Here is a 13,341-nt window from a genome sequence, read left to right as displayed (position 1 = left end):
CAATGCTATACTTCCGGTATATAAAATAGCAATTGCTATATAGTAGGTACTCAATAAATATGATGAATGAATGATTCATCTCAAGCATCAAGTCTTCCAATAAAACTACCTGGGCCTACCTTACTCCAAAGTATGAGATGCTACTCTCTTTCCTGGTCTCAGGGTATACTGTACAGAGCTACTTACCTGAACTTCTTGGTCACTGCAAGCACTAATATACTATAGCAACGTCTCTCAACTCTGCCTTAGAATTTTTGTAACAAGTGAAAAAAAAAAATAAGGTAAAAGGGAACTATACTATTATGAATAACCAAACAATGACACATTAAAACAAAAATGGAATACAAGTTATTTCACAGAGGTGATTACACATAATTTTATCTCAATCTGACAAGCTATTAATAAGATTCATTAGGTTCAAGAACATTTTAGTTATTAATGACAATATTCTGAAGAAGTCAATGGCTTTAGAACATTTTAGTTATTAATGACAATATTCTGAAGAAGTCAATGGCTTTAAACATCTATCCATGGAAGAGTAGTGGGTGAATTGAATTTGGATTAAAAGAAATCACCTAAGAAACACCTGATTTTTATACCAAATGTCAACAATTACTTTAACCTTTTATATAATAGATATTAGTAGAACACTTCAAAATTCAGTTAGAATAATGTGAACATTATACTAATCATCTCTAGAACAGTGGTTCTCAAACTTCAGTGCATTATCAGAATCACCTAAAGGACCTGCTGAAACAAAGGTTGCTGGGCTTCATCATTCAGTAGGTCTGGGACGGGGATTGAGAATTTAAATTTACAGCAAGTCCTCAATGATGCTGATGCTGCTGGTTTAGAGACTGCAGTTTGAGAACTACTTAGTGCTCTAGGCAAAATTTTTGTGACCTGTTCACTGATATTTAAAACAATATGATAAAAGCTTAATAATAAATTGCTATCTTATTTTATTTTTTATTTTACAAATTGCTATTTCAGTTATTTGACAGATTGCGAATAATTTGGAAAAATGACATGGTCAGGCTCCTACGGTACCTCACAACTTGATCACATAAGCAGATGTGATGAGGTATGATCTTGGCCTGGGAAAACGAGTATTTCAGTTGGATCCCACACACTTTTCTGTTGGCAGTATTCATGGATTATGGGGGAAGTTTCTCTATAATAGCCTATAGGAACAAGTCCAACCACAAATCCCTTCTAATTTATTTACCATTTTCCATGGTGTTTGTCAAATTATTATATAATTGACCCTGGAGCAATGCGGGGGTTGGGCCACGGATCCCCTGCACAAAAATCCAGATAACTTAAAATAAAATTTTTTTTAATGTTTATTTTTCTGAGAAAGAGAGAGAAAGAGCGTGAGCTGGGGAGGGGCAGAGAGAGAGAGGGAGACACAGAATCTGAAGCAGGCTCCAGGCTCTGAGCTGTCAGCACAGAGCCTGACACAGGGCTTGAACTCCTGAACCGCAAGATTATGACCTGAGCCAAAGTCCTCCACTTAATCGACTGAGCCACCCAGATGCCCCCAAATTCCATATAACTTCTGACTCCCTGCAAACTCTACTAATAGCCTATTGTTGACCAGAAGCCTTATTGATGACATAAATGATTAACACATATTTTGTATATATGTTATATACTATATACTGTACTCTTACAATAAAGTAATCTAGGAAAAAAAGTTAAGAAAAATCATAAAGAAGAGAAAATATATTTACAGTACTGTGCCGCATATGCTGAAAAACATCTCCATATAAATGGAGCTACACAGTTCAAACCTGTACTGTTTGAAGGTCAACTGTATTGCATTAACTAGACTGTCCATAATTTACAATGATACCAAGTGGCAGCGACAGTATTAACAGTGCTCAAGATCCAGGTGAAAAGTATTTAACAGTGGTCAAGAAAGGGAAAGTATTGTCAGGTTTTTCATAGCATGAAAGAGTACAAATCACGGAAATTCAATACTAATGTAGCTGAAATATTAAAAAAAAAAAAAAAAAAGAGGCAAGACTATCAGAGACTGCAGAGAATAAAAGGGGTAATTATGACACATATGTATTCAAACTTTAAAAGTGGTGAAAAGCAACAGCTGAAAATGCCGGAACTGGATCAGCTGACTCAGTAGAGTAGCGTATTGTTAAAGTGGCTTATATGCAAGCATTCTAAAAGAAAGCCAATCCAGTATTTATGATAATTTAGAAAAGACAAAATAGTAAATCTTAGTAGAAAATATTATTTTCTTATAATAGCTATGGAATTCCTTATTATGATGTAGCACTCAGAATTTCAATGTTTGAGCTTCAGTAGTCTACCTAAGGCCGAAGAAAAATACAATAAACATTGAAATTCTCTGATCCAAGAGTATAATGTCTTAAATTAATAACACAAATGAAGCTGGTTTTTATTGGTGCCATTTTCTTACCATCACTTAGGATGTTGGCAATGAAAAATAACTCACTGTGGTTTTAGTGAAAGATAGGACCACTATTGTTTGTATAGTTATCCTTTTTATTGTGTATTAGTAAATACACAAAGATTTCAGTTTTCAAAACTACTGCACTTCTTTCAGTTCTTTGTGATGCTCAAGGAAATCTGTAAGTAACTGACTTTTAATCATTTTGTACCTGCTCTGAAAGAAAGGTTCAGAAAAACAAGAATTGCCCAAAGACAGCAATTTCTTCTGTTACATATATACATACACATATCTTCAGAATTTATCTATGAAAACATTTCTGAGACCTGCTTAACTGAATATGAATACCTTAGTTTGGCCACTCAAACTGCTTTCTGGTACAACGCAGAAAATTAACAGTAGATATATTATGATACATTCCTCTGGCCAAATGGTGAATTCACATTCCAAGTGGTAATTTGTTTTCTGGTTTTGTTTTTTTTTTAAGTTTATTTATTTTTGAGAGAGAGAGAGAGAGAGAGAGAGAGAGAGCGAGCAGGAGAGGGGCTGAGAGAGAATCCCAGGCAGGCTCCACACTGTCAGCACAGAGCCTGACATGGGGCTTGAACAAACTGTCAGATCATCACCTGGGCCAAAACCAAATCAAACACCTAACCAGCTAAGCCATCCAGGCGTCCCTGGTAATTTGCTCTTAAAGATACAGTCTATATTCTATCCCAGAAAAGAATTTAGACTACCTCCTTACAAAGAAAAATGAACCTGGGAAAAACTCTGGTTATCTGATGACTATTCAGAAGGCAAATATTTCACTGGAAATATGTTGTTTTGATAATGCCTTCTTTGTTAAATGCCAATAGCAAGTTGCCAAGATAAAAAGAAATGGATAATGAGAAAGTAACCAAATAGTAGGTGGTTAACAAGTGATTTCAAGGGTCAGTAACAAGGAGAGGACCCAATCACTAACTTAACCTAAATGAATTTGGCATTAAAACACAAAATATATAACAATATTTGCAAAATATGATACATCCTACAGTCACTGCTATTGCAGAGACATTCCATAACAGAGCAATTTCTTAGAGGAAAAAAAGTAACGTCAATAAAAGCCAGACATTAGAAATAGCAAGACATAGGGGCGTCTGGGTAGCTTAGTCAGTTAAGCGTCCGACTTCGGCTCAGGTCATGATCTCGCTGTCCATGGGCTCAAGCCCCGTGTTGGGCTCTGTGCTGACAGCTCAGAGCCTGAAGCCTGCTTCGGATTCTGTGTCTCCCTCTCTCTCTGCCCATCCCCCACTCATACTCTGTCTCTCTCAAAAATGAATAAAAGATTAAAAAAAAAAAAAGAAATAACAAGACATGAAAGACATGTCTTTCAACTTCTCAACTTCTGTTAGAAATACACATGGATCTATGATACTCTGAATAAAGATATCAATGAAAATGTTAATACTGGCTCTAACTGATGACAATGGAGTACTCATTCAAATAACACCATAGCTATGATTCTACAGCTTCTTTTACGTAACTTCAGTAACTTAAGAAATAATTACCATAGTGTAAAAAATGTTATAGACAGAGAAAATTGCATTTTAACTTATAAATGGTTGTGTCCCTTTAAAATTTCTATAAAAACTGTGCTTCAACGTAGAAACTGTCCCTCACTACCAAGAGATATTGCCTACCAAGAGACAGTAAAATGAGGTAATCTATTAACGTTCATGAAAAGGAAGTAAAAATGTGAAGGATTACAGGTATGATTTGTTGTCACATGACAACAGTAGTTAGTGTGTTAGGACATACTGGAGCATATAGTTTAAGAGATTGCTGATACTATACCTTGAAATAAATAACATACACTGCAGAATATTACAAATAAGGGTAAAGTTAAAATCTCTTTTGAAAATTAAAAACAGGGGCGCCTGGGTGGCTCAGTCGGTTAAGCGGCCGACTTTGGCTCAGGTCATGATCTCGCGGTCCGTGAGTTCGAGCCCCACGTCGGAATCTGTGCTGACAGCTCAGAGTCTGGAGCCTGTTTCAGATTCTGTGTCTCCCTCTCGCTGACCCTCCCCTGTTCATGCTCTGTCTCTCTCTGTCTCAAAAATAAAACGTTAAAAAAAAAAAAAATTAAAAAAAAAAAAAAAAAAGAAAATTAAAAACAGACCTACCCTATGACCCAGCAATAGCACTGCTAGGAATTTACCCAAGGGATACAGGAGTACTGATGCATAGGGACACTTGTACCCCAATGTTTATAGCAGCATTCTCAACAATAGCCAAATTGTGGAAAGAGCCTAAATGTCCATCAACTGATGAATGGATAAAGAAATTGTGGTTTATATACACAATGGAATACTACATGGCAATGAGAAAGAATGAAATAGGGCCCTTTGTAGCAACATGGATGGAACTGGAGAGTGTGATGCTAAGTGAAATAAGCCATACAGAGAAAGACAGATACCATATGTTTTCACTCTTATGTGGATCCTGAGAAACTTAACAGAAACATGGGGGAGGGGAAGGAAAAAAAAAGAGATTAGACTGGGAGAGAGACAAAGCATAAGAAACTCTTAAAAACTGAGGGTTGATGGGGGAGGGGTGGGAGGGAGGGGAAGGGAGGTGATGGGCATTGAAGAGGGCATCTTTTGGGATGAGCACTGGGTGTTGTATGGAAACCAATTTGACAATAAATTTCATATATTAAAAAAAAATCTCTTTTGATATCAAAAAAGTAATGTTCAAGAGTCTAGAAAATCTGAAAATTAAAACAACATTGAATTTTGAACTTGAAAAGTCCATCAGGACATTAAATGAACTCTTACCACCTGAAAAGAAACCCGGTGATATCAAAGATCCCTGTTGTTACAAAGATAACCAATTGTTAAGAACTTGACTAAATTTACGTGAGACAATAGAAAGAAAACATTTAGATGTTCACTGGCTTAAAAGAAAACCTACTGCAAATTTAGTACATATTAGCAACATAAAGAGGTTACCTGACTACTCGTTTCACTTATAGCTTCCAAGAGTTTCTCAACTGCTGCTTGTAGTCGACCGCTAATACTGAGCATAAATTCTTCATTTTCAGGGTCTATTTCAGTTCCAGCAAAACCACTCCTCATGAGTTGTTCTGAGAGATCTGTCCCCTCTTCAGTTACTTTTGACCATATACTACTGTCATTTCTTGGCACGTCACCTCCAGAATAAGAGGGTATAGATTCATCTGTAACTGGAATAACAGTATTTTAAAGGCATAAACCAATTATGTTTAGTAATTATAGTAAAAAAAGGTTATAAAATAAAATGAAATTAAAACCTGAAATCACTGAACTATAAGGTCTTTTTTTAAAAGGTCTTTTAATAACAACACTGCAACATAATAAATAGGCAAATACAGAATGTAGTATTATTTGATAACAAAGCAGGTAGGAGAAGAAGAATGCTATGCTAAGAGGGCTTTCTAGAAATTAATACTTGGGTTATTCAGTATTTTTTTTTTCCTTTCATAAAAGCTTTTAAAACAACTTTCCACAGGTATTTACTAAGTACCCACCATGTAGGATTTACTAAGTAATGGAGACTTACAGGTGGCAAGATCTGGTTCCTACCCTCAAGGACCATATAATGAGAAAATAAATACATAAACGACATGAAAAGAAAAATACTGCAATGGAATATTTCAGGTGTATGGAGGGATAGAAGAAGGGCTTGATTTTGTCTAGAACAGATCCTCTGATTTCTGAGCACAATACTGGGAAGCATCACCAGTTCAGGCTAGACAGTAAAAGGGACTAAGATCATTTTGCAGCTTGAAACTTTTATAAGAGGTATACTACAAAGAGATTAGTAGGCTAATGAGCAGTACTCATTTAACTATGGACATATATATCCACATTATTCTTATTTTTTATTCAGACAAACTGAGTTGACACGGGCAGAGAATCTGGACGTGTTTTCTGTAAACTGAAATAAAAGCATAGGTTACTCATTGCTGTCATGGAACACGATACTCATCTGTGGCAGCACAATACAACCTAACAACAAAATGTCCTAAAGAAGAATTTCCTATTCTTTTATTACATGTAGTATGTATTTCTTATCAGTAACTGTAGAAAGTTAACAAATTAACAGCAAACTTTAATTTCCAAAGTACTTAGGATATTCAGTTTGATACAGTCATCCAGGAGAATAAGAGCTATTTATTAAAATGTCTTGCTGAGGCAGCTGGTGTGTGTAGTCCTCTCACTCTCATGTATGAACAGTATTAGATACAGTTTCAGATGCAAGATCTGAATGCAGCACAGTTCAACGTTCACTAAGTACCTCCTCTATACAAGTCACTGGCTAAAAAATCCAAGACTGGATTCTAGGAAATGATTTAAAAAAAATTTTTTTTTATGTTTATTTGTGAGAGAGAAAGAGAGACAGAGTGCAAGTGGGGGAGATGCAGAAAGAGAGGGAGACACACAGAATCCAAAGCAGGCTTGAGGCTCTGAGTGGTCAGCACAGAGCCTGATGTGGGACTCGAACTCATGGACCACAAGATCATAACCTGAGTTGAAGTCGGCCACTTAACCAATTGAGCCACTCAGGTGCCCCACCTAGGAAATGATTTTAAATGTTTGCTATCACATAGTTTATCTAATTCTTAGTGTAAAGCTAATACAATTTTCCCTTTGTATTTTTACTCTCAAAATTTAAAAACAGACAGCAACCAGACTAATATTTACTTATGTTATTCCACGTATTCAAAATTGAATGTCTTGATAAGAGGGATCAATACTTTACAAGTATTCATGAGTTCAAAATGATCTTGGAATTCAAAATGAATTCATATAAAGTACAGTACAATGTATATTACAAAGTTACTAAACAAAATGAATGTAGTTCAGAAAATAAATATTTTTGAAAAAACTATGGAAGAAATAGTTTATAAGTGGTATTTAAAGCTAAAAATACATGTTACATAGCATCTTTAAGGAATTAAATGCATTCTACAGTGACCTTTTCTAGTAAGCACAGAGAATCTGACAAATCAGAGGAAAGAGAATAGTCTGATACGATGGGGAGTCAAGGCTTTATGGAGTCAAAGTGTGGAGAGAAGCTGGGATGAGGTAGGGAAGACAGCAGAAGGAAGGTAGCTGGGAAGGAGGCTTGATCCAAGTTGTGAATGGTCTGAACTTTTATAGGAACCTTGGAGTTGTGCTATAAATTAATGAGGCAGTGAATGATTTTTGCACAGGAAGACATCAAATCTGTAAATCAAGAAGCAAATTGTAGCAATGCAGTGGAAGGGATAAGAAGAGACTGAGTGGAAGAATAGATGAGAGGTGTTGAAATGTGAGATAAAGATGGGGGGGGAGGGGCTGGGCACAGCCAGAGAAGATTAAATGCATACATAAAACTAGGGAGAAAGAAAAGTAGTAAAAGATGATCCTGGGTTCAAGTGTAGACTGATTTGTAGGTGAAAGAAAAGTCATTAAGAGAAATACTCTGAAAGTCAGGAGACAGTACACAGAGTAGGCATAAAAAATGGTAAGTCTGAATGGGCTATGTGGAAAAGATGAGTCAACTTTTAGAAATTTGGGTCTGCAGAGACTTAGGAGTCATTTGTATTAAGGTGAGAGTCAAAATCTTGAAAGTGGATACATTTACTTCATAAGCAATAAACAACTACTTTCCTGTTTCAGGAGAGAAGGAGGAAAAACATAGTTGGAGCCTCCACAGTAAAATAAACTTACAAAAGAATGTGTGTAAAAAAAATCACAGAAAGACAAGGAGACAAGAAGAGAACATTGCAAAAAACGTAGAGATGTCAGTAATGTTATTTGTCTACAAACTCAAATAGGAGAAGGACTGAGAAGATAGTATTAGATAGCTGGGAGGTCACTGCTGTCCTGACAGAGAGCAACTGTGGTAGGAACAGGAACCGAAACTGGTAGAAGTACGGGTTGGTCTAATCCCTCATCGAGTCTGTCAAGGTTTATCTTGAGTGGGGAGCAAAGTTAAGAAGAACCAATGTACTTGAAAAAAATATATTATGAATATTATTATATTATGAATTATTTATATATTATTTTATATATATTAAAAATCAATGGTGAGGAAAACAATTGAAGATATTGTATACTGCATGGGAACAAATCTCAAGCAACAAACTACAAAAGACACATAAAACAAAATGGCTTATGAAAGGTCAGTGAAAGTTAATTTTTTCAAATGCTAATAAAAATACAGATTAAAGTATCTTTTCTAAAAGATGAAGATGTCAACTAGCTTACTGTATTTTACAGTAACATGTGGAAGATATAAACAAATAAAAATAATGTGAGTATGTTCCAATGAAAAAATCAAATTTTTTTTTTTTTTGTTTATTCCAATGCAATAAAAGAATGAGAAAGACAGCAAGTTTATGCTGCATTTGTAAGAGTTTTCAGGGGGAAAAAATCAGAAAAAAACATATATTAACAGGGCAATGTCATAAAATGCCAACAGAAACCTCAGAATTGCCAGCCTGGTGAAAAAACTCACACTGCTTTCTCTGCAGGTAACGGTTAACACAGCAGATGATGGTTAAAGCATTTCCTTTAGCCATTTACTTTATGGACTTATACCATGTTCATTCCGTATCTTCTCAGGTTAAGCAGGGAAAGTGATCTGATAGGGCATTCCCTAAACCAATGGCTTTCTGAAGATCTCTAGAGTCCTAATTGGAAACCACGGACTCTACTTTGCCTCTTATACTATACCTCAGAGATGAGTGAATTGAACTGAAGCCCTGGGAGAGATTTGCCTCCAGATAACTAACTGAGCGTTCTATCACATCACACTACTCCAAAAGGAAGATGCAGCAGATGAAACTCAGTGCTTGGCTACCTAAGAGAGAGGTATGCATTGTACCACTGTGCCATTACAGTGCTGGCCTCAAAGAAATTTTCTTTCAACACATCCTAGGGGAACTCATTCTTATGAACTACTTTAAGATTCACTCAAATTCAAATAATTTGATACTGGCTCAAAATCTCCCTTCACTTTCATAAACTAGGTCCCTCTTATGTGGCAGCAAACATGAGCAAATCAATTATTTACTTTTTTAGAGAGTTAACAAGTCTATACATGTTTAAAATCTAAACAAGTTTGGACTTGAAAGCTGGAAATAGATCACGAGTGCTACTACCTACAGTAAAAAAATGATACATAAAAACTGAAAAGCAAATGATGCTTCATAATTAGATTAAGACTGAACTTTCTGTTATATTAAATAAGACATAAAAGAAATATTTCAATAGTTCCTTTTAGTTTTTACAATAATGCTTCCATGAAAAATATTAAGGAACATCAGAAAAAATTCTTATAAATGAGTGTCAATTTTTAAAACCAATACATTCTTCAAAGTTTATCAGAAAATTTAAAGTTTTAAATTATAAACTCTATTAATTCAATAGTCTCTTCAAGATGCAAAATGGATCTTTAAGTGTCCCCCAGTGATATTAATGGTCATCCTAATTAGTTTGATAAACACTTTTACAATAAGATCAAGAAAGCGTTACCTAATTCTTTTCTATACATCAAGATCCATTTGTAGAAATAAAATACCCCTGATTGAGAGCTTAACAAAAGGGTGACATTAATTTGAAAAAAATGCTTCTACAAAGTCTGAAAAGAATGAGTATGACAGAAAGTTTAAAAATTCAGTATTATTTATAGGGCATCTGGGTGACTCAGTTGGTTGAGCACCTGACTCTTGATTTCGGCTCAGGTTATGATCCAAGGGCTGTGGGACTGAGCCGCGTGTCAGGCTCTGCACTGAGTGGGGAGCCTGCTTAAGATTCTCATTCTCTCTCTCTCTCTCTCTCTCTCTCTCTCTCTCTCTCCCACCCTTGCCTCTGAGCCTCTCCCTTGCTTGCACGCTCTCTCACTCTCTCTCTAAAAAAAACAAAAACAAAAAATTCAGTTATTATTTTAGCTCTTATTAAACTGATAAGAACAGATACCACACTTGATCTTAGCCAAAAGGCCGAGAAGCGATCTTCAGCTCTTATTAAAAGGTTTTTAAGGGATGCCTGGGTGGCTCAGTCAGTTAAGTGCCCAACTCTTGATTTTAGCTCAGGTCACAATCTCACAGTTCATGAGTGTAAGCCCTATACTGGGCTCTGTGCTGACAGCGTGGAGCCTGTTTGGGATTATCTCTCTCCCCGCCATCTCTGCCCCTCCCCCACTTGTGCACATGCTCTCTCAAAAAAAAAAAAAAAAACAAAAAAAAAAAAACCCAAAAAACACCTTAAGAAAAGAGGTTTTTCAAATTATCTTTGTACTCCTCCAAAGAAGACATCCAGATGGCCAACCAACACATGAAAAAATGCTCAACATCACTCATCATCAGGGAAATACAAATCAAAACCACAGTGAGATTCTGACACCTGTCAGAATGGCTACCATTAACAACTCAGGCAACAACAGATGTTGGCGAGGATGCAGAGAAAAAGGATCTCTTTTGCATTGCTGGTGGGAATGCAAGCTGGTGCAGCCACTCTGGAAAACAGTATGGAGGTTCCTCAAAAAACTAAAAATAGAATTACCCTACGACCCAGCAATTACACTACTAGGCATTTATCCAAGGGATACAGGTGTGTTGTTTCGAAGGGACACATGCACCTCCATGTCTATAGCAGCACTATCAACAATAGCCAAAGTATGGAAAGAGCCCAAATGTCCATCGATGGATGAATGGTTAAAGAAGATGTGGTATATATACACAATGGAGTATTACTCGGCAATCAAAAAGAATGAAATCTTGCCATTTGCAACTACGTGGATGGAACTGGGGGGGGGGGTATTATGCTAAGTGAAGTTAGTCAGAGAAAGACAAAAACCATAGGACTTCACTCATATGAGGACTTTAAGAGACACAACACATGAATATAAGGGAAGGGAAACAAAAATAATATAAAAACAGGGAGGCAGACAAAACAGAAGAGACTCATAAATATGGAGAACAAACTGAGGGTTGCTGGAGGGGTTGTGGGAGGGGGGATGGGCTAAATGGATAAGGGGCACTAAGGAATCTACTCCTGAAGTCATTGTTGCACTATATGCTAACTAATTTGGATGTAAATTTAAAAAAATTAAAAAAATAAAAAAAGTTAAAAAAAATCATCTTTGTACTCAACTGAGGCAGTTTTACTTACAATTTCAAACTTTTCTCTGCACTTAGAAACATGCTACTGGCCAAACTGTAATCAGGTAAACTTTCTGTAAGTGGGATAATCTCTTTTCATTTCTCCACATGAAACTTCAACAAAATGCTCTCAAAAACTGAAACTATTAGCACTCTTAGAAGGTTTGCCTCTAACTGGGGAGACATGCTCGGGTGTGGAGTGTACTACAGTATCTGAGAGTCCAGACCCTATCTTTTCCCATTTGACAAAAATTTTCTCACCCTTTGATTTCCTGATTCCCTTATCAACAAGGAATTAAAAAACAAGAGAGACTGGATGTCAGCAAGTGTGAAACTAAGAAATTCCAAGAAGAAATTCTGGCTCACATAGCTGGAAGAAGACAGAATTAGGAAGAGAGCTACATTCTTTCAGGACCCAACCTCTGGATCCACACATATTCTGTCACACTTCAAACTACTTTTCCAAAAGGAAGAAAGGAGCTAGCAGAGGACAGCCTAAAGATAAGTTCAAGCCTTGGGTTTCTTACAAAGACATTCTTTTAACCCATTCTCAACAGATGTGAAACTGATGCTTGATTCCTAAAACTCTTTATTTCTAATCTTAAAGGGTGGTTTCAGGATGTTGCCAATACCTCATGGATATTGGATATCTCATGGATAAAAGTCCTGAGAAGTGATGTAGAATTTTTCTTTTATTGGTGGAGAAATTAAATAGCCTCTGGTTTCTGTAGCACAGCAGTATTCCTGAGTATGTACAATAACAACTCCAAGACACACACTTGCAAAAGCTATACAATAATGGTGTTCTGAAAACAGTGGTTCCAAAATATGTGTCTGAAGATCTTTTTGTTGGAAACAACTTTAACATTCTCTCTTCCGGGTTTTCAACACATAGCAAACTGCCTTGCTCTCAGAAAGATTTATGAGATAATGATGACAGTCTCAACAGCATATAAAACCAGTACCTCCTGTGTGTTCCTCATGGATACATGACTTTATAGGTGCCTCTCCTTCCGACCTCCAAATCAAGCTGGCAGATGACTGGACCTTACTAGATCTATCTAGAATACCAAGAACATGGCGACCAATTGTTTCTTCAACAGCTGCTGTTGTCTTTACAACTTCTAAGAGGATCTTGAGAAGTCTATTATTAGCTTTCTGCAGTGCAAACCTGTATAGAGAAACAAACATTTATTAAAATGCTTAATCTTTTTGAAGCAAACACTGTGCTTATGTTCCACACAAAATGTACCAAAAAATATTTGACTTGAATAATAAAATATCATGATATTCTCTATGAAAATAATATGCATAGCACTTAAAATGAAGTGCTTTTTTTACAAATGTGCAGTACTTTACTGACCTTAAAGTAATCAAACACCTGACATTTTAAGGTAGTAGAGTTTCCAAATTAGAAGAAAATTTTAAGGAGATGCAAAAGTTATTTTAAAAATTGTGTTAGTATCCAAGCATATGCAAGATGATAGTACCATTTATTGTTCTTATACATAGTTCACATTTAATCTTTCTATGTGTCAAACAATATAATTTAAAATGTAATTTAAAAATTCCACCAGAAAAATGTATTTCTACAACCTACTGGTGATAATCTAGATAATTAAATTACAAAAACAGACAGAGACCTGTTTTTAACAAGATCTATTGTGCAATATCACTATTTGCCAACACCAGAGGAAGTATCATTCATTACATCTGCTACAGAGACAGAAAT

General features: G+C 35.9%; 1 protein-coding gene and 1 pseudogene across 4 annotated transcripts in view; both read right to left on the bottom strand.

Annotated features, from left to right (window-relative positions):
• Positions 1-13,341, bottom strand: part of AKAP9 (A-kinase anchoring protein 9) — a 152,205-nt gene that overhangs the window by 59,075 nt on the left and 79,789 nt on the right. For all 4 annotated transcript variants that reach the window (XM_049641431.1, XM_049641433.1, XM_049641435.1 and 1 more), the window contains 2 exons: positions 12,575-12,780; positions 5,428-5,660 (listed from right to left, as the gene is read on the bottom strand). In XM_049641431.1, coding sequence (XP_049497388.1) covers positions 5,428-5,660; positions 12,575-12,780 — 439 coding nt within the window. The remainder of the gene's footprint in view (positions 1-5,427; positions 5,661-12,574; positions 12,781-13,341) is intronic.
• Positions 10,337-10,460, bottom strand: LOC125931182 (uncharacterized; annotated as a pseudogene).

This window comes from Panthera uncia, chromosome A2, assembly GCF_023721935.1.
Source record: "Panthera uncia isolate 11264 chromosome A2, Puncia_PCG_1.0, whole genome shotgun sequence".
NCBI classification, from domain to species: Eukaryota; Metazoa; Chordata; class Mammalia; order Carnivora; family Felidae; genus Panthera; species Panthera uncia.
This window is presented reverse-complemented; position numbering and strand designations above follow the sequence as displayed.